Source organism: Triturus cristatus, chromosome 3_2 (genome assembly GCF_964204655.1).
Source record: "Triturus cristatus chromosome 3_2, aTriCri1.1, whole genome shotgun sequence".
NCBI lineage: Eukaryota > Metazoa > Chordata > Amphibia > Caudata > Salamandridae > Triturus > Triturus cristatus.
The window spans coordinates 843308611-843335911 of NC_140584.1; the positions used below are offsets into that span (position 1 = coordinate 843308611).

Here is a 27301-nt window from a genome sequence, read left to right on the forward strand (position 1 = left end):
GGAAATGCAAGAATAAGTAAAACTTGAAATATAAACTGGAACAAGATTGCTCTTCCCTGGTTAACGGGGCAGTGTCTGTTTTTGCTAGCTGCAGCTATCACTGGTGATGGGGCAAAACTGAGGATAGGAAATGTACAGGTGTGGAACTTGTCCCACCAGCCCTCTACCACTGCCCCCCCCACCTCCCTCCACCGACCAGAGAGGGACACTGCTGCCGATGGATTGTGGTTGCCCGAAGTCACAAGCAGCTCGAGCCATGTACTAGCAAAACCTCAATGAGATGGCTGGCGTAGTTTACCTCGTACCTTGTAAAGCACATCCGGAGGTGTGCTGCTACCTTACAGGTTCCCATATATGAGAATTAAAGGGGGTACTGATTCCTTATCATTACTATTCACATGTGAGTCAAGAGCGAGCTCACAAGGACTTGGGGTGGAGTTTGCTAAACTGGTCCACTCATTGAGAACTTAGAGAACAGTTGAGAGTTACTCAAGTCAAAGTTCTCTTGTCAGATACACATATTTTAGAGTGGTGGCATCTGGGAATTACCGAGGCCTTAGCTAACATGTCAGGTCCATTTCGGGAGCATTCACACCTCCTTTTTCTGGTCGCCACCACCAAGCTGTGAGTGAACCAGCAGCTGACAAATGGGCAAAAATCAGTTCGCTCGTCAGGTCTCTCCGCTAGAATGAAGGAGAAGTTAAGAATTATTTCGGCTATAGGTGCCTGGTCGGGGCCAACCCTATGGGAAGAGGAAAGCTGGGACTTCATGAGACTTGAGTTGGCTTGTCAGGTTCACTGAACTGTGAGTGAAGGGGCGGATGAGAATCACTCAATCCACTGATCAGTTGTCCGTTTTACCCAGATGTGAGTGAATCAGAGGATTGAAATGACTGAGGCCACTGATCCCTACTCAGTTCTACCCAAATATGAGTGAAGGGCAGGTGGAAATCACTCAGTCCTCATTTCTGCAGGTCATCACCCAGGGCCAGTTTGTGGGCAGATGAAAAGAGAGGACAGATGGGAATAAAGGGGCACCGGAGTAACTCAGGGGAATATTTCATGTGAGGTTCCCCCAATGTGAAGTGATAAAGCAGCTGAGATTCACTTAGGTCACATGACAGGTTAATTCCTCCTTCAAGATGTGGAAAGAGAAGTCAGTGGAGAGTTACGTAAGTCTCATGTTGTCGCCAGGGAGGGACAGCTAGTGACGAGCTGATGTGCAGGGAGAGGAGAGCTGGAAGACAGCATAAGTCTCCTGTAGGTTCGGCTCAGTTATACTATATGTCTGATAATGGGGTGCGCCTTACATAGCACACATAGTTCAATTCAATCTAGAGAGTATGTTGTAATGCCGGAGTATACAAACATTCATTCACACATTAACAAACATTTTTACACCTGTGGTATCCACGTCATGAAATGCAGAACATGTCAGTGTGGATAAATGCAGTACACAGACAGACAACAGTGTGAGGCTAGGAACATGGGGACACTGGGCTTCTGATGTGTAATTTTGGGCAATATACAGAAACATTCCCTTGGATGTGTTTGCATTTCTCTGTAGTGGCACAAGTAAGATGGCGTGTTTCAGTAGTGTGTAAAGTGTGTTTATGTTTGTGTTAATGTATGATTCAACTGTGTCACGTACAGACAAGAGTGCATATTTAGGGTCTTTTGTGTGTTTGGTGTCTAATGCTTAGTTTTCTGTATGTACACAGCCTCCATGTCTTACGCATTTCGGAATCCCTTGCATGTGTGTTTCATGATATATATAAAACCAAGTGTGTTACGTTCAGAAGGAAACTGCGTAAAGTTAACTGTGCACGCTCTTGTGCAGGAGCACCAGGTGGATGGAGATCTTCTGTTGAAGCTGACAGACACAGATCTAAGAGAAGACCTCGGCATGACATCAAGTATCACTCGAAAAAGGTGAGCGTGTTTCCCAAATCTTGGAGTAGCCTGGTAGTGTTGGTGTGTCAGTCCTCCAGTCTCTGATCTGATTGTCCCACTACAATGTCAGCCTCCCTGCTTCTGATTCTACAATGTATGTACATTGTTAGTGCATCATCAGCCTGTCTCTGATCCCAAAGAGTGCGTGTGGTGTCAGTGTTTCATCGTCCCTCATGCTTTTGATCCCAGAGGACCTTTATAAAATCAGTGTAGCCTCAGTTCTCATGTTTTTGAGCTTAAACTTCCTATAATGTTACTGTGTCTGCATCCTCCTTCAAGTTAGAGTGCACATGTAATTTAATTGTATCCCCTTAACTCCATTCTTGATTCCCATAACTTGAGAGTGATCAGTGTATCACCACTCCTAATGCCTGTGGTCCAGGAGTGCATTTTTATTAACAGTGTACAATCGTCCTCCTGTCTCTGATCCTAGGGTGTAATTGCATTGTCAATGCACCATCCGTCTTTCTATTTCTGATCCTACAATGTATTTATATTTTTAGTGTGTGATCAGTTTACCTGTCTCTGATCCTAAAGTATATTTGTAATGTCAATGTATCATCTTCCTTTGATTCCAGAGGGTATTTGTGGTGGCAGTGTATCACCGCCCCGCAGTGTCTCTGATCCTAGAGTGGATGTGTATTGTAAATGCGTCATCCGTCCTTCTATTTCTGATCCTAAAGTGTATTTATATCGTCAGTGTGGAATTAGCTTACCTGTCTCTGACCCAAGAGTGTGTTTCTGTTGTCAATCTATCGTCTTGCCTTGTGTCTTTGATTCTAGAGAGTGCTTGTAGTGTCAATGTATAGCCGGCCCTCTTGTCTCTAATCCTAGAGTGGATTTGTATTGAGCTGTGCCATCAGTTTTTCTGTGTCTGATTATAAAATGTATTTGTGGTGTCAATCTATCATATATCATCTGTTTCTGATCATTGACTTTTGATGGTTTCTTGTCCTAGAGTGTAATTGCATCTGTCCACATATCCTGTTCATTCCTGAGTAGAGGGTATTTGCAGTGGCGGTGTATCATCTGTCCCGCTGTTACTGAGCTTAGAGTGTACCGTTGTTGTCAGTATATCATCTGCCATATATATCTGCTCATACGGTTTGTTAGCTGTCCTCCTGTCTCTAAGCCTAGGGTGTATTAGAAATGTCATTGTGTCATCAATGCTCCTGTTTTGGTTTTTAATGGTTTCTGATTGGTCAGTATATCATCAGTCCCCATTTCTCTGCTGTTAGATCCTCTGTAATGCTGGTGTTTCATCAGCTCTCTGGTCTCTTATGTTATAGGACACATGTGGTATTTAGTAGTCATAACATATGTGATTTGTGCTAGGGCATTTATTGAGCCCTCTGAGGAATACATCTGGCAATGTTTTAATAAACACATGGCCTGAATATTTTTACATAGACCGTTATCAGAAAGTGCATTTATTGATCACTAGGCCAGCATCTGTCACTTTATTTTCCAATAGGCATGTTGCGGACAAGGTATTAATTGGTATCTTGTCTTGGTTGGTATCAGTAAATATATTGAGTGGTAGATCTCTGCTGGTGTGTCAGAATGTCAGTTAACCCCTGCATATGTTGGTGTATCAATTAACTGGCCCATCTCTCACATTATAGTGATCAATAGCATCCTGCTAATTTAATGGGTAAATTAATGCATCTGCCAGTATTTTCATCAATGAGGTCCCTGTTTCAGAATACTAACTGAAAGTTCTGTTTCTTTCAGCTTATTGATGGTAGGTCAAAACCAGACAATACTGTTATATCTATGCTATTCAGCGTTTTGATTAATATGTCAATCTATGACTTCAAATGTATCAGTACCCATTTATCTGACCATATTTTGGTAGATATGCCTATGTCTGTTTATGTATTAATTGGTCTTTATTTGTATTCGAGAAAGTTACTATTTGTATTGATCACTATCTTGGTGTTTGGCAACAAATTGTGTGTTCGACCTCTGTTTGAAAACATGTTTTTCAGAGCATCTTTACCTCTCAAAGTGTACCTTAGTAAACTTGTGTCATCATCTTTAATCAATGAGCCTGTAGGTGAAAGTGTGTTCATTGGCAGAGCTGTGCTGACAGTGTGTTAAATTGTATTATATTCAGCATGTTGGTTAATTGCTGTACATATTCATTAATAAGTCTGTATCTTTTAATGGATTGATCCTTAAGCCTCTATCTGAGAGTTATCTTGTGTATCTGTCATTGTAATTTATCAATGTTCCAGCTTATCCTGGTTTATGTCCCAGGTTTCTCCGGGATCTCACAGAGTTGAAGTCCTTTGCTAACTACTCGACCTGTGACAGGAGTAACCTTGCAGACTGGCTGGGCAGTATTGACCCCAAGTTTCGACAGTACACCTACAACCTCGTGAACTGCGGCATTGACCGGAATTTCCTGCATCGTGTCACCGAACAGCAATTAGAGGAGGATTGCCGAGTGGAGGTCGGATTCCACCGGGTGCGCATACTGTCTGCAGCAAGAGGTAGGTGGAAAGGCATTGGCAAAAGAGGTAGGTGGAAAGGCTTTGGAAAAAAATTACCCTCACTCTATCAAAAAGATATAGGGGCAGTAAACTTCACATATAGTATGGTTAAACATCTAATGTGGGGTTCATGGAATAGCCTGTTGAAATCTCAAAGGCTCCTGACTCTTCTGGGTGCTGCGGTGGGATAATCCAACTGGACCATTAGGGACCCTCCCAGCTGTCTTGAAAAGGACGATACAGACTGTTCCTGCACTCAGCTGCATCCTTACACAAGGGAATCCACATTTGGCAGAGCAGCTAGATACCAGTACAGTTATGTTGGATATTCCGCTGTTAAGGAAGGAGGTGTATGACTGTCATTTGGCTGCAGTAAAAATTGGGTGTCCTCAGGTTGAGTTAATTAAACAGTATTTTTCTCAAGTCTGAATGGGTTGTTAGGCATTGAACTCTGTGGGATTGGTTGCCAGTCTTCATGAGTGGTTCAGCATTGGTCTTCAGTTACTTTAAGTTCTAAATGATAGGCTCCAATCTTTTTATCTTGTAGAGACCTTCAACCTTCATTATTCTTGCAACATAGGTCTTAATTTTTTATGAGCTTTGTATCATGGACTTATGTAGCTTTGATCTCCATATGGTGTTTTGTGTAGCATTGGCATCTGGTCTTTTTGAGCAGCGTAATATGAAAATTCAACCACGTTGACCTACATATATTAAGTTCACATCTTGGTGGGTTGGGTAGCATTGGTCTCCAATCTTAGCATTGTGTGTTTTTTCAGTGTGGCTTATTCTGGACAGGCACTTGATAGAGGCAATTGCATTTGTTGGAAGAAGGGGCGTATTCCTTCAACACACTTCTCACTCATTATATTCATCAGTATTTTGATATGAGTAATATATTTGTCTTCAGAGCTGATCAATGGCCCTCAGGCACAGTTAGCTTTCAATCTGCATTTGAAGGCTTCGCGTGGCAATCCTGGACAGGAAAAATATGTATCACAACTTCGGAAGGAGACTTCTGATTCATAGACCCGTTGGCCATGTGGTGCATGGCACACCAGGTCAAATGTTTCAATTGTCAGAACCCTAGCAGTTGCCCCACCTATAAATGATCTGAGGTAATCATGAGTTTGGCGGAGCAGGAGATCTGTCAGTTTACGAAGGGGCTTCTGCACTGTCAAACTTTAAATGACTCCTAGTTCTATTGAGTTGTGTTGTGCTGGACTGGTCTATAGACATAATCATCTGTGTAACTTTAGTCTCCAGTATTCTTGAGAGATGTAGCATTGGACTTGTCCCTTTTTGAGTTTTGCACGATCAGAGTCTGTAGTCCTGGTAAGCTGTGAAGCATAGAGCTCTAGTTTTGCTGTGGTGCACTGTGTTAGTCTTTGGTAGTTTGGCAGCATTGTGTCCTGGTCTCACTGAGTTATTTTTCCATGCTCTTCAGTTCTGGGAGTTTTGTAGCACTCATCTCCAATTGTGGTGAGTTGTACAGCATTAGTTTACATTTGTGGCCAGCTGTGTACTGTTGGCATCAGGTCTTTGTGTATTAGCGACCTGAAGTATTGGTGAGTTTGGCAGCATAGCTCTGAGGTCTTGGTCATGTGTGCAATATTAGTAGCAGATTACATCTATTGTACAGCTGTGCAGTGTAGTCTTCTGTCCTCACGAGATATGCTGAATTGGTTCACAACTTTGTTAATATGGTTGATTGATTTGTACCCCTGGTCTTTCTTAGATGTGCCCCGGTGATCATTGCAGGATCTTTGCTTTTACACTATGATTACTCCTCTTTGCCTTATCTTATTTTACCCTCCTCAATCCGGCTTGAACCATTATTATGTTGAAATGAAGGTACATGCCCTGTGGTGCCAGCTGACCCTCCAAGGTCTGGACTTTAGAACCCACATCTCCACAGTTCTACAGTTCAGACGTTGGCTTCTCCTGTGATGGTGGAAAAAGGATCTAGCCAGTGCAAATGGTTATGGTAGTTATATTATTGTATAAAAGTATAGGTGCATAACATTTAGTCACAAACAGTCTGGCTCTAAACTAATCTAGCATTGTATCTGATTTGTTACTCCTGTTGCTGCTTATATCCTCACAGAGATGCTGCACTCTCCCTTACCAATGAGCATCGGGAAGTCCAGTGCCGAGGGTCCTGACGTATTCATTAGCTACCGACGCAACACAGGATCCCAGCTGGCAAGGTGAGCCTACTAAATGGTTGAGAATTCAAGGTCAAGACAGAAGTAGACCGGTGGGCTCATAAAACCATCTCATGATATGGTTTACATCTCAAATTAATGATGTAATCAATTGTATCAATCTAGATCTGTATGTACACATACTACAAGCTTTTATTTTTGGAAGTGCATCGCATATATCCTATGGTAAATCAGGCATGTTTGGGCATGGTGACATACTGTGAGTGGCCTGGAAGGCAGAAGATTGAAATCAACTCCGTTTCTATATGTGAGAACTTTAAACACCAAAATGAAAAGCCGACTGTAGCATAACCCTGTCCATATATCGAAATGCTGCTTAAGAATTTCTTGGTCAATTATTGCACATGGGCACTCATTTCGAGTTTGGCAGAACCCTATCCGAGCTCCCCAACCTTAATTGCTCGCATCTGATTCTAGGACGAAATCCGGGACATTCCTGAAAATGGCCTTGACATTCCATGCTTCGAGGTTTTTTAGCCACCAAACCAGGTCCTCCCTTGAGTAATAATGAATCTTTGCATAAGACCACTCTCACATCTTGTTTTATCTTTACCACCTTTTTGTGTGGGAGGACTAGTTGGGAAACGATGGAGTCCAGTTGAAAACCCAGAAATTCTATTTTTTGTGTAGGAATCATGACGCACTTCTCTGTATTTATTACAAACCCTATGCTTTCTAAGCATTCTGTTGCCCAGGATAGATGCTTTACAAGATTCAAACTGTCCTGTCACACAATGAGTATGTCATCTAGGTATATAATCAGGCGGACTCCTCTTTCCCTGAGGTAACTGACTACCGGGCAAAGCACTCTGATGAAACATCATGGGGCTGAGGACAGTTCAAAGGCTTGGACAAAGAAATTGGTAGAGCACGCCCCTAAAAGGGCAGTGGAGATATTTCTGTCTGTCTTCCTCCATGGCTATCGTGAAGTCGGCGTCCTTGAGGTCTAATTTTTACTAGCCAATCCTTGGCTCACAAAAAGTCCCTCAAGAGATGGATACCCTCCATCTTGAAGAGTCTGTAATTTAGGAATTTGTTTAATTCCCTCAGGTTTTTGACTGGTCGCTTGCCTTTGCCTTTCTTTTTCACCAAGAAGATTATATTTACAAATACCCCTGTCTTTTCCAGTCCTTCTGTCGCTTGGGTTAAGGCTCCTTTTTCTAGCATTTGAGTCACCTCCTGCTCTATGAGAGTCATCTTTTCTATGTCTAAAACGAACTCTCTGGGTTTTGTTAATTGATTTGAGTACTTCTAAAAATCTATTTTGAAACCTCCAAGTGTTTCCAACACCCAAGGGTCGTGAGTTATTCTTTCCAAATTCTGAACTAACAGTTTTAGGCTTCCCCCTACCTTTAAGGTAGAAGAAGTAATCTTGCTCACCTTGATATCCTTTGTTTGAGGATCTGGGTCTTCCCCCATGGTTTGTCAGGGTTCTCCCTCTTTGGGGGTAGAAGTTTGAGCTCTGGCGGTAGCTCCTTCCATAGCTAGGGAAACCTGAATGTTCTTGTGGGTAGAGCTGGGATATAGATGATCCGTGGCTGACAGCCAGTCCCCTCCCGTCAGCCCGGCCAAAAGGGCGCATGAGCCAAAGACTCTACGCATATTTGTTTGCGCCTTGTTGAAATCTGTAAAGGTGGAAATGTATTTTCCCAGTGACGTTATGAAATTATCTCTGAAGGGGAGGCCCTTAGTGTCACCCGTGTCTTCTCTGGATGATAAATCTGCTAGTTTAGGGTTCATCCTCATCAGGACTGCCTTTCATCTCTCCATTATTTTGTTGGCATAGGCTAGCATGCATAATGCCCTTTGGGCCCAACCCCTTACGAGGTCAGTATTTACATGGACGTTTTCCCTCTTGCATCTTCGGCCATGTCTAGGATGCATGTGAGTGGACCCAGTATGGCAAGGAGTTTGTCTTAACATTGCTTAAGACATTTTTTTATACCCTTTCTTGGATCTTTTCTGAACTTAAATAAAAAGATTATCAGTTCCGGGTCCAAGTTAGGTGTATACACACCTTATCTCCAGTTGAGGGTCTTGTGCACTCGTTTCTAAGTAGATTGCGAGTTTCTCAGTCTAGGGGTTTTCTTACCCAGTAAGTTTGGTAGTTGGTAATGTGGTCCAATAGTATTACCATTTTCTCTGTTGTAGCTTGGGGGCTACCAGTGCCATTGGCGTGGTTAAATGCCTTTCTATCTGTTTCCTCTTTTGAGAAACATTCCCCCCTTGCTGGAGGTCTGTGGTAGTAGGGGACTCTCCATCTGAGAGTGAATACGAGTTCTCCTCTACAGGGGATTCCTTCTTCCTCCTTTTTAGTGCGGCATCCACCACCTCTCTTACAGAGGATCTTAATTCCTCCTCTAAGAATTTTTTAATACGATCCCCCAAGAGCTCAGGAGCTGCTTTGGTCTGGGGATTGGTACTCTCAATTTTTCCTCTTTTTTATTGTTTATTAACAATCCTATTAATATTTATATTACTTTAATATTTTTCACTCTCAGATGGAGAGTCTAATCAATAGATATATAAAAATTTGAGTCAAGCTACTCACGCTGCTCACGATTGATATTGTCTGTACTGGTTTGGCTGAAATTCCCCTGGCCTCAATTCTTTGTTGCCAGTAGATGGGTGTAAAGCAACGTTTATTTATTTTGTACAGGAGAAAAAATAGGCCTTACCTGAGCCTCCTGTATTGACTCAGGTCAACGCAGCCATTGCAGCTTGAGCGAGGAGCTGTCATCAAGGTTACACGCCTGGTAATGAAAGTGGATGTCAACAAAAAGGAAGGATTGTCACTGTTCTTCCTTTGTTGGCGTTTGAGTGCGGCGTCAAAAGGTGCGATGGTTTTTAGTTCGGGGGAATCTCGTGCGCCGTCGTCTCGTTACCATGTAAACTGGGTACGGCTCAATTTTTTCTTCAAATAGTAATTTACAAAAGACGTGTATGGAGGAAGCGACGGCGCTTGCGGCAGGTGGTCACGTCCTCGCTATTCAAAATACATGGTAGTTTGTTTTTTAAATCTGTTACTAGGCACTTGGCAATGTCGGCAGTAGCCAGAAACTAGCTTTTAACATCTACAAATCGTTTCCCCAACTAATAAGGGTATTGGTATTTACCTGAGCCAACCATAAATTGGATGTTAAGCGAATTCCTGACATTAATTAATTCTGACAATCTAGGGGGGCGTAGCCAACCGCCGAGAGCAATGTCCGCTTTCTACGGCGGCTCCGTCTGAGCGCGCCCGTCCACGATTAAAATCCACATCTAAACATCCGGTAGCTGGTATAACCAAAAACGGTGAGACACCAGAGTACCCCGTGCATCAAGATAGCTGGGTCACAGCTAATTCTGGCTGGCGGTTCCGGTGGTCGGCTGCCTGATGTACTTCGCGGCCGAGTGGAGTGGCCTGGGCATGGACCATGGTTCCGGCCCAGCAGGACAGCGGCGTCTTTGTCCTCTTGCGGTGCCGCATTGGATCGGCAGCGGATCAAGGGCCACGAGAGACTGACCGGGGCATGGGGCTCGCTGCTGTGTGCCGCAAGTTGTGGGACTCCGTGACGGTGGGGGCCCGGGAACATCTCTGGCGGCCCAACAGGCTCCGGCTGCGGGGTAGCCGTCAGCGGCGCTGAGAACCAGGGATCACGGAGGGAAGCAGCGAACTACCTCGCGAAACTGGAGAGGGAGTTCAGACGCCGCCTCCTGTGCCCCGGGGTAGATGGCGGCCTAAGACATACTGAGCCAAAATAGATCTGGGCGCTGCCCACCGTTGGTGAGAAGGGATGGCTGAGGTGACACGCCCCCCCCCCCGGCTCCTTAACCTCTCTACCCCGCATAACGCATTCCCGGCCAGCCCCAGCCCTGACCGCTGGCTGTTAGATGACTCCAGGGCAGCAGTGGTGAATAGTAGGGGTTCTGACACCCCTCAAGTGGTTGGGGCAGGAGTCAATAATCATCGCTGCCATCCTGGGCTCAGGGAACATTGCGACAGGACGCTGAGGAAGGGGGGGTGCTGGGCGTCATCACCTCTGTAGACCTGTAGAGCGCCCGGCCACCTCAGTGGATCGTCTTAGTTGGCCTACGGACTAGCGGAGGGCTCGACACTCTGCCCCTGGAGGGGCAGCCACCAGACCTGTCATAGGTGCCCGAACAACAGTGTATTCAGGCCTGCAGCATTGCGCCAGGCCCTCGCAGATATAGCTCAGTCGGTGACTTGAGAGGGCCCCCGCCTGTGCAGGGCAGCCTTGCCCCTTTCTCCTGGAGCTCGCACTGACGGAACTGTCTACGCCATGGCTGGAAGTTGCAGCTCTAAAGCGGCAGTCCAAGCCAAATTAAACAAATTCGCATGGGATGGGGGCCCCAGGGCGAGCCCGAAGGGGGCTCCCGCCGCGCAAGAGATGCAGCAGTCAGGTGAGAAGAAGAGGGAACCGATGTTGCAAGACATTCTCAAAGCCATCACGAACGTGCACACGTCGTTGGAATCGCGCATTGACTCTGTGTCCACAGAGGTATCCCATTTCCGGGCGGACATGCGCTCTATGAATCGGGTTTAAAGGATGTGGAGGTCAAAGCGAACTCCAGCGCAGGATGGACGACATGCAGGTCCAAACCATCAAAATAGAAGTGCAATTGGACGAATATGAAGGGCGGTCTATGTGCAATAATGTCCGCATACTGGGGGTGTCGGAAGGAGTGGAAGGGCCAACAGCGGACCTGTTCGTAGAGAACTTGATCACCACCTATCTCAAACTGAAAGGGCTCTCCAACTTCTTTTCCGTTGAAAGAGAGCATTGAGTGCCGGCCTGGGGCCTCCAGCGGCCCTTGTTGGCTAGGATTTTTAACTTATGGGACAGGGATGTCATCCTGCAATCAGCTCGATCGGCGCACCCGTTGGAATTTCAGAACAGCCGCATCAACTTTTCCCGGGTTTCACTCTCAAGGTTGAAATACGCCATGCTCTTCCCGGGCAAGCTGAGGGTGGAGTCCGAAGGGAAAACCTGGTTCATTACCACCTCCGAGGTAGCTTGGAACTGGTTGGACGGTTGGCGCACGGCAGGCCGGAAGAATAATCACGCCCGGAGAGCGAGAGTGGAGGATGACGCCGGAGGCTCCGGCAGAGGTCCGCCGCCGGATGAGCAAGAGGCGGCAACAGGAGGGTCCGAATAACTGGTCTGTATGTTTATCTTCTCATGGGTGGTGGACTTGTATACTTGCTGGGGGTCTGGGTCTGTGTCGGAGTCCCGGCACCCCTCGGGGTGGCCGACCTCGCAACTGCTCTGAGACTTGTTTTTGGGACTGTTTCAGGGCGGGCTACCTGTGATTTTCCATGATTCCCAGATTTGACTGTGATGGACACAATGTGCTTTGGTTTTGAATGGCGCCACCGGACTATCTTTAATTACAATGTGTGATTACCAGTTGGTTTCATTTCAGGGACAGGTGCCCGGTTGGATACACGCACCCATCAGTTTGAGGGGTGGGCGATAGGTACTCTGCAAGTTTGGGTGGGCGGGAGGTTTTGACACCACCATGCAGGGAGGCAGGGAAGGGGGTTTCGGTGAGCGTTTTCTGGGTTCTTGCGAGGGTTGGGAGGGGTTTGTTTTAATTTGTATTGTAGTTTCTTTGTTGTTTAGGTATGGCATATTTGACTGCCGTCATGTAATGGCAGATACAGGTTCCATGCTTCTGGTAAATATATTTATGAAGGGACAAGGGTCTACGGGACTGTCTCCTCCTGGGGGCCTCTCCGGGAGGTTCCCTTCGTGACTGAGGGTACCCCTGGGAAAGAGTGATGGGCACAACAATTAGACAGGAGCTTAATTTGCTGTCGTGGATTGTCAACGGAGTGGGAGACAAGATTAAGCGGGATTTTGTTCTCCAATCTTTAAAATGTTATTCCCCAGATGTTGTTCTCCTACAGGAGACCCACTTGCTTGGGAATGGCTGCAAGGGCTTGTCGTGATGGGGTTTCCAGCTGGTGGCACACACAGCTTTCGGTTCTGGCTCCCGGGGTGTGGGTATACTGGTCTGGAAGTCATTTCCCATGACGGTTGACTCGGTCCGCACTGACGTCCTAGGTAGATTTGTGGCTGTCTCTGGGACCTGGGAGGGGTGCACACTCAATCTCGTCTCTGTCTACGTACCGTTGGGATTACACACTCAGACCTTTATGGATCTTGGGGATCTCCTTCTGGATTTACAGGATGGCAGATTGTTAGTCGGGGGCGATTTCAATTCTATTGTTTCTGACTCCCTCGACCGATGGCCCCAGAGAGCCCTGCCGCCCTCCCGTAGGTGGATCCATAGCTTTCTGGGTGCGATGGGCCTGGTGGATGTCTGGAGGAGCCTGCACCCAACTGACCACCAATACACCTATCTCTCTGGGCATCATGGCAGTATGTCCCGTATAGATTATGTGTTGACGCTAATGCATCACCTCCACACTGTCAGATATATACAACACCTGGCTAAGGAGATCTCCGATCATTCACCCATACAGTGTCACCTAGAGGTGGGCGAGCCCACAGTCCGCCGTGTTGCCCCGATTAACTCCTGGTACCTCACGACTCCTCAGATCAGGGATAAGGTCTTGAGTGAGTCGGATCTTTATTTTCAGGAAAAAGAAGTGTCGGTTGACTCGGTAAATACACTTTGGGAGGCCTACAAGGTCGTTATAAGGAGGGTGGTATTGGCCCAGATTGCCGGACAGCGCAGAGAGAAGGGAGCTGACATGGTGCGTTTAGAGGGGGAAATCTTAGACTTAGAGAACGAGGTCTGGATACAAGACTCGGCGGAGGCACGTCAGAAACTGCATAAAAGTCAAGGAGTTCTCCGACCTTGCTGCGAGGCTGCCAAGACGCACTATAGGGCCACCCTCAGCGGAATCTACAACGTAGGCGATAACGCAGGCAAATTACTGGCTTGGCTAGAACGCAGGGATAGGGCTCAGCGCGTCATGGTTGAGATAGAAACAGACTCACAATCTCGCCTCACTGCACCACAAGACATAGCGGACGTGTTTGGCCAACACTACCAATCTCTTTACACATCCCACATGATACATACAGAGGAAGAGGCTTCCTCGCTTTTGCGCAATATCTCGATGCCATCCCTTACCGAGGAGGAGTGCTCCGACCTCGATCTCGATATTACAGTTGCGGAGGTTGAAAAAGTCATTCACGATCTGCGTGGAGGGAAAGCTTAGGGACCTAATGGTCTGCCCATTGAGTTGTTCAAACTCACAGCGAGCAAGACGCCCTATCTTACCGAAATGTACCACAAAAGCAAACAAGCATTTACAATGCAATGGTCTCGGCAATATTATAGGTAGAGCTATTGGTATTGCTCATTATTTTTTTTATCATTTTTGTATCCCTAAATAAATGGCATTGTCATTTCTATTGGCATTAGCTTTTTTTTTTTGCATATGTGATACCTATTGCATTAGCAGAGAGAGAGTGAGGTAGTGAGATAGAGAGAGAGTGAGGTATTGAAATAGAGAGTGAGGTAGTGAGAGAGAGTGAGGTAGATAGAGAGTGAGGTAGTGAGATAGAGAGTGAGGTAGATAGAGAGTGAGGTAGTGAGATAGAGAGAGTGAGGTAGTGAGAGTGTGAGGTAGTGAAAGAGTGAGGTAGTGAGGGAGAGGGATGTTGTGAGGTAGTGATATATAAGCATAGAGTGATGTTGTGATGTAGTGAGATAGAGAGAGAGGTAGTGAAAGAGAGAGTGAAAGTGAGTTAGTGAGATAGAAAGAGTGAGATAGTGAGATAGAGAGTGATTGAGTTAGTGAGTGAGAGAGAGTGAAGTTGTGAGGTTGTGAGCTAGAGAGTGAGGTAGTGATGTTTTGAGAGAGAGAAGTTGTGAGATAGTGAGGTAGTGAGATAGAGTGGAGTAGTGAGGTAGAGAGAGTTATGGAAAACACAAATTATCTAAGGTGAAGATAAATATAAATGGGACCTGCAGCGTGGACTTAGATGGCCATAAGGATTTTTAACGTAGTTGTTGACGACTTAATCAGTATTGTAGAGCACGTCATCTGAGTTCACGTATCTGCATGTATAGCGCCAAAGAACATTCTTGAAGTGTTCGCAGAGAACAGCGCTTCTTCGTTCAAGACCTCTTCAGTTTAAAGTTATTTATGTGGCAGCCGGGAACAGAGGGCCACAGTTCCACAAGCTCCCAACGAAAAGCGCGCACAAGACACAAACGATTCACCTGTCTGTATAGAGCGCTTTAAGAAAACAGCGCTGTCAGTCCCCCCTGACCTGCTTTAACAAAGCCGACCATTCACTACCTGTGCTGCTTGGTGTAAGCAACTAGCATTGTCCATACCTCCCTTTTTCGCCTACACACCCTGATCCTCCCGTCACTGTATTGTATTGTAATTGCATTTATATAGCGCTTACTACCCTTGACGAGAAGTCGAAGCGCTTTGTCGGCGAGTAGCACGCCACTCCGGAACGATATAAGGAAACGGTGTAATTCATATCACCCTTCTACACCTTCACGTCGCCGATCACCCTGTCCCTGTACACAGCGGTATAAGCAAACAGCGCTGTCAATATCACCCTTCACCGTCCTCACACCGCTGACCCTCAGGGCACTGTACACAGCGGTAACACGCACCACGAGTCTAACGGTAACGGCGCACAGCGGTATATACTTAGAAAACAGACACTGTCATCATTTACTAACTTAGCGCCGACGGACCTTCTGAGGCTGTACCGAAAATGGTACTGTTAATAACAACCCCCTTCATGGGTTCACCTATCACACCGCTGCACTGCCGGTAACGGTACAAAGCGGTATTATTTCCGGATAAGACTTAAAATGTCACCCTTCACCGACTTAACGCCACCGAGCCTTTCATAACCGTCCAGGGAGGTCTACTGTCCGTGTCACTTTACTCCTCTGACCCTCTTAGCACTACAGTACAGACGGGAAACGAGCAAACAGCACCGCCGTGGCACGTCCCACTAAACACCGGTTTCACAGGATCTCTCACACCTATGGGTACCTAAGTAACCACCTGCCAGTACCATCCACTACATAAAAGATGGGTTTACAGCATAGAGAGGTCGAAGGAGACAATACCATTCCATCAGTAACACACTTAACACAGCTGGTGTCTGGGGTCTGTGTGTTATACCTCGAATCTACAGGAGAAATTCATGACATTTTCCACAGGATGCAAATTATAAGAACATTCACGCAGGCTGGTCTTCCCCACCACCTGCCAGACTCCCAAACAACTGGAACTCACAAATCCCTCAACAGAGGGGGCATGGGATGTGAAAGGAACTGTGTCACACGCTGACGTCACGTGTGTAGTACCACAATTCACCCCAGCTAAGAGAGGCATGCACTGAGTGTTCGGTGTCACATCGTGAAGATCAAGGAACACGAACTGCCAACCAACAAACGCAGTGACAGAACAAACCATGCCAATCAACAAACACAGTGACAGAACAAACGGCAGATGTGGTCGCGTCTCACACAGCACACCAGATCTCCCTGCCACCTTCCAACAAAACTCACGCGTGAAAGCGTAGCAGAGCCAACATCTTAAACCACAGAAGTGCAAAACTGCGCCCACACCAACCTCATCCGCAAATACACCCCCGACACCCTGAGATATAGGGGCAGCGGTGTGGATCGAGTGAGGCCGGGACAGTGGTGGTGGGTAGCAATGGATGTTAGAAGCACCGAGACAACCAGCGGCACACTCACAGCTCACAAACATGCTCCACAATCAAACACAATGAGGTGACACAAAGTAGCATCCCTTGCAAAGTTTCAGTGGTTGCGGGGATGCTGCCGAGACGTCACCTGTCATTGCGTGGAGTGCCAGCTAAGGACCAGCGCGCGACACAAGGAGTCTAACCGTCGCACACTGATGCGCATCATTCGAACCAACACACCGAAGTACACATCTTCCCAGAGCCGAACGAATCAATCAGATTCTGAAAAGCCAGGATCGGATTTCAAGATTACACCGGGCTTTGAATGGCAAGGCATTGTGCAGAGCGGGCACAGTGCTGCTGTCGCGGACACGATGCCCAGAAAGCGCAATGCTTTCCATTTACATCTAAGGAGAGTACAGTGTGGAGCACCGGGCACATGGTACACCAAATAGGGACAGGGTCAAAATCCGTGTGAAGTGTATTATTACCCACGAGAGATTTTTGAGAGACATGATTGGGAATGTAAAACAAGCACAGCACTGCCTTTACACCACTGCCTTTCTCCGAGGCGAAGCAGAAATGCCTCGGAGAAACGCAGCGGTGGTTTCAGATTCGGGGCGTGGCTAAAAAGTGGAAAGAACAGCACGGAACACGCCCCCGAATCTGAAAAAGACGGAGCCTATTTGGAGGGACGGCTCTCTCCTCCAATGGCTGGCCTCCGTTTAGGAAGCCAGCCAATGGAGGAGAGGCAAAAAGAGAGGCGGGCTAAAGAGCCACTCTCAGAAACATTAAATCTCCGACTTCCGGTTCTGCCTTCGACAGACCGGACGGTCCTCGACCTAAAAAGGGGGTATCCTTCCTGAGGATCAGAGACTCGCCCACATTGTAGTCATCCATTAAGTGGGTAAGCCAGTCAACAAGTGTTCATCCTATAGGCCCATTTTGTTGCTTGACTGTGAAGCAAAAATTCTAGCGAAGGTTCCGGGTCCTAACCCGCCTGGTCCATCCTGACCAGTCGGGATTTATGCGCGCTAGGAATACCTCCCTCAACCTGCACAGGCTCCATGAGTGCTGTGCTGGGTTGACACGATCAGGGAAGACGCTGTTGTGGTATCCCTTGATGATGCATCGGCATTCGACACCATCAAATCGCCCTACATGTTCGCAGTGCTCCACAAACTGGGTTTTGGGCTGGAATTTATCAACTGGGTGCGGCTTTTATACTATCAACCACTTTCCCAAGTAGTCGTCAACAATAGAAAATCTCCCGTTTTCAGTCTCGGCAGGGGCACCAGACAGGGTTGCACCTTGTCACCGCTTCTCTTCGCCTTGGCCCTGGAGTAGTAGGCAACATCGGTCTGTCAGGACCCGGTCATCAGGGGCCTTAAATGGACGTCAGGCTTGGAGGACCGCATCTTGCTATATGCAAATGATATCTAGCTTTATTTGGCCTCCCCGGCGGCATCCCTCAATGTGTTCCTGGACATATTCTGTGTGTTTGGTGGGTTTGCGGGGTACACGATCAACTGGTCTAAATCAGTGCTCTATGTCCTCTACGGCAAATGGCCTTCGCTCCCTCGGGGCTGCCAATTGGCAGAAGCAGCCGATGGCTTCAAATATTTGGGGATCTGGGTCTCTAAAGATCTATCTAAATTCTACAATTATAATCTCCTGCCGCCTCTAGAGCGTCTTAAACCAGACGTTCAACACTGGAAACCACTTCCGTTGACCCTTTTGGGGCGCGCAGCCCTATTCAAGATGATGTCCCTTCCCAGACTCTTATATGCGCCACAAAACACCCCGCTCCCGGTCGCCACCTCTTATTTCAAGGAACTCGACTGCATCATCCGGGACTTGCTGTGGGAGGGCAAACCACCTCGTATTGCAACACATAAACTCACGCTAGGGTGGTTTGATGGGGGCATCGGGCTCCCGGATATCAAGCGGTACTATTGGGCTTCGCAACTCGCAGCAATCAACCAATGCATGTACAGACCGCAGGGGGATCCGGCTTTCAGATCGACAGGTGGCTCCTTCCAGGGGGCGGATTCGAGGGTGCTTTATACGTGCAATCTTTGAGGACTGCACTGACCGGCCTGACCAGCCACGCTGTGCATGTGTGGAGGGTGGCTACCAGGAGTCTGGGCTGGGAGGGCAAACTCACACAGGCCACGCCTCTCTGGCACTGCGAACAATTAGGTAGGCTGATCCGCTCAAAGGGCTTTGATAGATGGAACCTCATAGGGATCCCCAAGGTGGGTGACTTATGAAAGTTGGGTGAGGTGGTCCCTTTCCCCGGTTGCAGCAAGAATACGAGCTAGCCCAGTCTGAATATTTCAGATATCTCCAAATTAGGCATGCTTTGCTTGCTGTGCTTCCTAGGGGTAGCGTGCTCCCTAAATCCCCCCCACTCGAAGACAGCGAGCTACCGGAGAAAGCCATATCACTCATTTATAAAAAGCTCATTAACAACATGGCGGATCCCCTGACCCACTTGAGAGATAAGTGGGATCACGATGTGGCGGGCTTAGATGATGAAGAGTGGCAGGCGGCGGTGTCCTCCCCTCGGGATGTGGCCATCTCCTCTTGGCTCCTCCCGGTGCAGTTAAAAATTCTCCACAGATCTTACTTGTCGGGCCCCTGATGGTCAGCATGGGTTACACTCTGGATGGTGGCTGTGTGCGGGAATGTGGCCAGGAGGGAACTTTTATTCATATTCTTTGGGAGTGTGCAGTGATCCGGAGCTACTGGAAGGGAGCACTGGGGCAACAGATCCACTGTAGTATTAAGTTGGCTTTGTTGAACATATGGGACCCTACCGACTTGAACTCTAGGGAACAAACGTGGGTCAAATTGGGGCTGATGGTTGCTAAAAGAAGTATTGCCCGGTTGTGGAGGGCTCAGAACCCACCGAATACAGCAGACTAGAGCAAAGATATGGTTTGGTGTATGGTTACTGAAAAATCCATTTACGAAGCCAGGGGGTGCCCGAACAAGTTGGACGTAAATATGGGGGCAGTGGAATGTCCACAGGGGAGAAACTTGTGAAGCTCTGTGATCCAGAGAGTATATTACCTGTGGGACCTAAGTCTGTACAATTAGAAATGTCAACTTTACTTTGTGATATGTATGTTTTAGGGAACCATTCAGTGTGTACCTTTATTGCCAACTCGCTTGCAACAGTACTATATATGTAACATGCCTTATTTTCAATAAAAAGAGTTTTAACTAAAAAATTAAAAAAATTCTGACAATCTATTGTAAAAGACGATCTGTTTTTCCAAAACATATTAAGCTCTAGTCTCACAATCTGACAATCTGTTTTTCAGCAAGCATATTAGAAGTTGAGAATTACATGGTAATCACGCTATTGGTAGATTTGTACTAGTTATTAAAGCAGGTAAGAATATGTATATACTATACTTGTTGAGGAGCAGCTAATAAAAGAGGAAGATGTCTTTGTGCAATGAATACTTACACTCCTTCATGAACATTCCAATGTTTATGATGTATTATTGTTCTTTAAAGGGCTGCATGTTGCGGCAGCAATAAAAGATTATTGCATAATGGTAGCCTCCGGTCTTGTAATAAAATCTAATAATCTGCCATATTTAAGACATTTCTGATGCTAGGCCTCTTGTGTCTCACCTGATGGACCACACATACGGGGTTCTAACCTCCTTTCATGGTATTTGTGGCCCTCAGTTGCAAGTATGAATAAAATAAATCAACAGAACCTAAATGACTAGTCCATTGACTATTTAAAAAATCAAAAAGCTCGACCCCAAAGAGTACAGCAAGCCTGGCCAAAAAAGAAATGCAGATGAAAAGACCCTTTCATCATTAAAGGCAATTAGGACAGAATACACAATTGCTATGCAAGATGCAAAGCAGGAGGCATCACTAATAACAGTGAGTGGTCAAGTGTGTGTGACTTATTTAAAAAGAAAAAAAGGCAATAGCCAACCCAGTTGCTAGATGTAAGGACCCTGCCCCCTCATGAGAAAATAGTGTCAAATGATGTAAAACATTGTTGAGGAAACTAGTTTGAGGTGTCCAACAGAGGAAAAAGGTAAGATAAATAATAAATCTGAGTATGATAGAGGGTATCGATGGATTTTCATTTAGGCATGTTACTTCATAATTATTTAGGTAAACCTTAAAAAAGCCTTTACCTCATGCCATTAACTTAATGATCCATAGACAATAAGTCACATAACTCTAAGCTAGCAAACCTGATAGCTCAGTTCACAAACAAATCGTTGTGATGGATACATCTGCTTGTGGATTCCTCACCTTTTGAATTGCTCAGCAGTCCACAAAACTTTCTTCATAGCTCTCCCACATCTACGAGGACATCACAATAGCACGGCTCCACTCGCGACTCCGCATGACGTCATCAGAGCCATAAGATGACCTCGTCAGCGTGCTGATGTCAGTTCCCTTTCTTCCGCCCCGTTGACGCAGAGCGGTTTTTCTAGGACTCTCCATTTCTTTGTAGTCTACTTTGTTGCAATTGTCTGTAAACTGTTTCTGTTTGATGGCTACTCAGAAGAAGCCTGGTGTTACACCCTGTAGAGAATGTGGGGGCAATATGTCTGTCACAGACCCCCAAGAAGATTGGCTTTGGTGCCTGTTGTCTGACCACGATGTCGAGGGATGCTCGTCGTGTCGTCAGATGAATCCATTCCAAAGGCCCTTAAAGAGAGGGAAGCGAAGTTGTTTATAGCCCGGGTGAGGAAGGAGAATAGAGGTCGGAAAAGGACTAAGTCGAGGTCGAAGTCGCTGACTCTGCACACCTCGAGGTCGTCCAAAAAGCATAAGAAGAAGCGGCGTCATGGGTCCAAGCGTCGCTCTTCGAAGGACAAGTCATTGAAGTCTGTCCCCCCCGTCCAGCTGCATCATAGGAAAGATGACATCTTGCCTTCTCATTCACCACAGGTGACTCCGGTGCACTCTCCGACGCCGAGAGACTCTCCGGCACCCAGGGAAGCGTCTACTGTGCCGCCGGTTTCTCCAATACCAGATCCGTTGTCTCCGGTGCCACAGTCAGAACCAGCTTTACGACCTCGGCCTATTCCAGACCAGGAGGCTCCGGATCCATACCCGCCTTTTCCGGCTCCAAGTGAGGATCCATCGCATTTTCCTAATGCAATGTATGGCATGTTTGCCAGGGCGGTTAACCCATCCGGCATGCCGGCTGGCCCGTGGGGCCACTTTCCTATAATTTAGGCGTTCCCCAACATTATGCCCAGGCATCATTCATGCCATTCATGCCAATGACTCTGTCTTGACCTGTACCGATGCTGAGGTACTCAAAGCCGATCCCGTCCCAGGAGGGAAGGATGGACTTTTCTCCGGCGCCGTCTCCTCTTCGTATGGTGCTGCTGACTGCTACTGAAGGACATCAATTAACGCTGGCTCCGAAGTCACTGGTGCCGCGTCAGGAGCTGCTGATGCCGATTCCGAAGATGCGATCAAGTAGGGAAGCTAAGAGGCTTCTGGAAAAGGAGGAATTCCAGGAGCAGCAGGAGCAAGCTGATAAGGGTAAGATACTGGATCCTGTGGATGACTTCGAACGTCTTCAAGAAGCCAGTGGGCTGGACACATCACCAGAGCGGGAACTCTCGTCACCCAAAGCTCTTCCTTCTCAGGAGGTGGACAGGCAGCTGACCTTCTGGATTTGCAGTTGCCAACTGCATAGGTCAAGTCTAACATTTTAGCGGAGGTATTGCACTCCCCTTCAGCAGTGGTGGAACCGTTGCTTCCATTCAACAAAGCCTTGGCAGATCCAATCCTGGAAGTTTGGCAGAAGCCAATGTCTGCCCCAGCTGTGTTGAGAACAGTGGCAAGGCGTTATGAGGTTGGGCCTAGGGATCCAGCATTTTTATCATCACACCGTTTGCCTGAAAGCTTGGTGGTTCAAGCGTCTTGTTCCTCTAAGCAATTCACAGGTTCCTTCCCCTCCACTCCGGAGGACAGAGACTCCAAGAAGTTGGAACAATCTGCTAAAAAAAGGTGTTTTCATCAGCCAGCATGGCATTGAAGTCAACTAATGCCAAGTGCCTGTTGAGGCATTACATCCATGCATTGATGGTCTCAGCTAAGGAGGTGATACCTAAGCTGCCAGAAGATGTCTGGGGTCACTTCGCTGAGATACTATCAAACACGCAGGCTGCAACCCATCAGGTGATCCAGACCAGGCTCAATATGGCTGACTCTGTTGCCAGGGTAATGGGCTCCTCGGTGGCAACTAGGAGGCATGCCTGGTTGAGAGGGTCAGGATTCCCTCCGGACGTCCAGGCCACGCTGTTGGATCTTCCCATTGATGATTTTAGACTCTTTGGGAGCAAGGCTGACTCAGCTGTACATCGATTTAAGGATAGCAGAGCTACTGCTAGATCCTTAGGCTTGCAATTCCAGCCTAGGGGTTTCGGTTACCAGAGATTTCGGGCGTTGGGAAGGTTGCTGCATTTCGGTGCTGACAGCAGCAGAAACAACAGCAATAACAGAACCCACTGTATAGATCATACAGAGGGTAGGGAAGAGGTCGTCTGCGAGAGTCTACTTGCCAACAGGTCTCCTCCTCCTCCTCCCCTGCACCCACCACTGGCTCTACAGGGAAGCAGCTCTAGATCCCCCATCTTGAAGCATGTTGGACCCGTGGGAGGTTGGGTGTCCCATTTTCTACAAAATTGGAAATCTGTTACATCAGATCTTTGGGTTTTGAATCTTGTAGAAAATGGGTACGCCCTTCCTTTCAGGGAGTTTCCCCCTTCTTACCCTCCTCACCAGGGTTGGTGTCCGGAGGACCATCTGTTGCTTCTGCAACAAGAAGTCCTGTCCTTGTTACAGAAGGGTGCGATAGAGGTTGTTCCGGAGCAGGAAAGGTGTCAGGGATGCTACTCCTGGTATTTCCTGATCCCCAAAAAGGACGGGCGATTGAGGCCGATCCTAGACCTCAGGGTCTTGAATTTTTATCTCAAGCAGGAGAATTTCAAGATGTTGACCCTATCTCAGGTTCTTCTGGCAATGCAGCAGGAAGACTGGATGGTGTTGATCGATTTACAGGATGCTTATTTTCACATTCCCATCCTGAAGTCGCATCGGAGGTATCTCCGTTTTACGGTGGGATGTCAACATTATCAGTTTGCAGTCTTACATCCGCGCCACGGGTTTTCACGAAGGTGATGGCAGTGGTGGCAGCACATCTCAAAAGGTCGGGGATTCCTGTTTTCACCTATCTGGATGACTGGCTGCTCAAAGCAAGGTCGCCAGAGATGGTGCTTTATCATCGGCAAGTAAGAACTTGACTGTTGTTCGACTTGGGTTTTTCAGTAAATGTACCCAAATCTCAGCTGGTGCGCTCTCAGTGCAACCTGTTCATAGGGGCAGTACTCCATACTACTCTGAGTCGTACTTTCCCGCCCACTCAGGGGATTGATAGACATCCAAGCTATGATCCCAATGTTTCAAGATGGAGCAGCTGTTCGAGTCCTGAAAGTTTTGCGCCTGCTCGGTCTCTTCTCTTCCTACATACTGTTGGTCAACTATGCACGCTGGCACATGAGGACACTCCAGTGGTGCCTCCGCAGGCAGTGGTTTCAACACAATGGGGACCTCAGGGAAGTGGTCAGAATCTCCAGAGACACTGCAGCAGATCTGTTATGGTGGAGTGTTCCAGGCAACCTGTCTCAAGGGAAGCCATTTTCACCTCCTTCTTCGGTGGCCACAGTGATAACCAATGCCTCCACTCTTGGGTGGGGTGCTCATTGTGGGGATCTGGAGATCAAGGGTCTTTGGTCTCCAGAGGAGAGATTGCTTCAAATAAATCTTCGGGAATTGCCGGTGATATGTTTGGCCCTCAAGGCTTTTCTTCCCTCCCTTCACGGTCAGTCAGTTCTGGTCCTGATGGACAACACTACTGCGATTGGTACATCAACAAACAGAGAGGAATAGGGTCTTATCATCTCTGCAGAGAGGCTCTGCTACTCTGGTCCTGGGCTCAGGACCATCAGATTTGTGTGATTGCAAATCATGTGGCCGGGGTGCTGAATGTGCGTGCGGACAGTCCCCAAGTCGGCAATACTCGGCCAATCACGAGTGGCATCTTCATCCGGAGGAGGTCCATCACGTTTTCAGGATGTGGGGATTTCCTCATTTTGGCCTGTTTTCCACTCACGAGAACGCACACTGCAGTCTCCAGTATCTGATGCGGGAGCGCAGGGGGACGTGTTTCAGTTAGATTGAGTCTCACAGCTTCTTTACAGGTTCCCTCCCATCCCCTTGATTCCTCGGGTTCTGAGGAAAATTCGCCACGACCGGGCCAAGTCATATTGATCGCCCCAGATTGGCCAAGAAGGGTGTGATACACAGACCTTCTTCACCTCTCATTGCACCCTTCGCTCCGTCTCCCTCTCAAGGCAGACCTCCTCTCGCAATCGCAGTGGCAGGTTCTACACCCCCACCTCCGGACTCTACACCTTCATGCCTGGAGAATGAACGGGGCAACCTTCCGGATGTAGTGGATGTTATTTTATCGGCCAGAAGACACTCCACCAAATCTGTCTATTCCAGTAGGTGGGCCAGGTTTGTAAATGGTGTGGAGACAGTTCAGTTGATCCTTTAAAGGCCCGTTTGTCTGATAGTCTTAGTTTTTTTTTCAATCTTTAGCAGGATTGTACTGTAGCAACTGTTCAGGGCTACTTGTCAGCCTTTCTTCATTTGCCAGACCAACCATCATTGTTTATGTCCCCCATAGTCATGAGATTTATTAAGGGTCTCACTAATAGATTTCCTCCCACTCCTTTTATTATGCCTCAGTGGAATTTAAATTTAGTTCTTACTTTCCTGATGGGGTCTCCTTTTGAGCCTCTACATAGTTGTCCGTTTAGGCTTCTCTTATTAAAAAAAAAATTCTGTTTGTGGTTATCTCTGCCAGGAGGGTTAGTGAGCTGCAGTCTCTTAGTTCTAAGCCTCCTTTCACCTCTATCCATGCAGATAAGATGGTTCTCAGGACCAGAAATGCTTTCCTGCCTAAGGTGGTTACTCCTTTTCATCTGGGCAGTCCATCACTTTACCCACTTTCTATCATCCCCCTCATCCTTCTAAGGAGGAGGAGAGACTTCACTGCCTGGACCCTAAGAGGGAAGTCAGCTTCTACCTGGACAGATATAAGGACTTCAGGCTGGACGACCAGCTCTTCATTGGTTACGTGGGAAAAATGAAGGGCAAGGCTGTCAATAAGTGAACACTGTCCAGGTGGAACACCTTGTGCATCAAGATCTGCTACGCCTTGGCCAAGAAGGAGCCGCCTCAAGATATTAGATATTGTTCTACTAGAGCTAAGTCTTCTTCTTTGGGTTTGGCTAGAGGTGTCCCTGTTGTAGACATCTGCAAGGTGGCAACTTGGGCCTCCCTCCACACTTTTGCGAAGCATTACTGCTTAGATTCGGAGTTGAGGAGGGATGGCCATTTTGCACGTTCTGTGCTGCAGGATTTTTTGGTATAGCTAGGGGGACACCCTCATCCGGGAGCGGGACTGCTTGGGGATTCAATTCAAAAGGTGAGGAATCCACAGGCAGATGTTTCCATCAGATGAAAAAGTTACTTACCTTCGGTAATGCTTTTTCTGGTGGATATAGTATCAGCCTGTGGATTCCTCACTGACCCACCCGCCACCTCGTTGTCTACCTACTTATACAGAAAATAAATTTTGGGTATGAGAGTCTTGTGTTCATTGGCATTGGAGATATATGATGCTTGTTGCTAGAGAATGTCTATGTTTTATAATTTCCAGTTTCCTTTCTACTTGAATAGTATGTGCATATTTTGTATTCTGTATATACTTGTGAAATGTTATCAGTTCACCCGTTTGCCTCGAAGGCCCGAAAAAATGGGTGGAACTGATGTCAGCATGCTGATGAGGTCTTCTTATGACTCCTATGATGTCATGCGGAGTCGCGAGCGGAGCCGTGCTATTGTGACATCCTCGTCGACGTGGGAGAGCTATGAAAAAAGTTTCTGTGGAATGCTGCGCAAGAGGGTAATTCAAAAGGTGAGGAATCCACAGGCAGATACTGTATTCACCAGAAAAGCGTTACTAAAGGTAAGTAACTTGTTCTTAAGGAGAAGCTACAGATCTTATGCTGACAAGAACCTTGATAGAACTTTTATTTAAAAAAAATACAATATCGACCCATCAGAACCCGAAATTGACAGGGCAGTTTTCAACTTCCCCTTTCTGCAGAGAGCTCTTGGGAAGACTGCAACAATATAAGTACAGGAATATTTGTAACTTGCTCACAGGCTATAGCCATCAGGCTTTAGACCAAGCAGAAGGCTACTCCTCAGCTGTGCAATGCTTTCTCTACTGTTGCACAGACTGGAGTGGGAATAATAGTGTTTTTTCCCCTCTGCAATCCAACCCTTTCCTTACTGTTGCAAAAACTGGAGTGAGAATAGTACATTTTACCTCTTCGCAATCCAACACTTTCCCTACTGTTGCACAAACTGGAGTGGAAATAATAGTGACTTTTTCCCCTCTGCAATCCAACCCTTTCCTTACTGTTGCACAGAGTGGAGTGAGAATAGTCAATGTTAGCCCTCCTGAATCCATTAATTTCCCTACTGTTGCAGAGGTTTGAGTGCGGATAGTATATATATTATTTCTACAATTTTATAATTGTGTTTATTTCGTTTAGATTTATATTAATATGATGTTTATGCATATTTAACATCATTTTATTTAATGTTTTAATATAGTTTTAGTAAAATGCAATTTTCTTATTTTGTTGACTGTTTTATGTGTTATTAATTTGATATGTTTGTAATTTATTGTGTTTATGTATATATATATATGTATGTATATGTATATATACATATATACAAATATATATATTAATTTATATGTGTATGTATATATATAGATACAAATATATAT

The 27301-nt window shown here is 46.7% G+C and overlaps 1 protein-coding gene across 1 annotated transcript in view; it reads left to right on the forward strand.

Moving 5' to 3' along the window:
• The window catches only part of SARM1 (sterile alpha and TIR motif containing 1), a 211249-nt gene that overhangs the window by 129977 nt on the left and 53971 nt on the right, over positions 1–27301 (forward strand). Inside the window, exons 4-6 of the mRNA XM_085649108.1 lie at positions 1841–1932; positions 4216–4451; positions 6559–6661. Coding sequence (XP_085505234.1) covers positions 1841–1932; positions 4216–4451; positions 6559–6661 — 431 coding nt within the window. The remainder of the gene's footprint in view (positions 1–1840; positions 1933–4215; positions 4452–6558; positions 6662–27301) is intronic.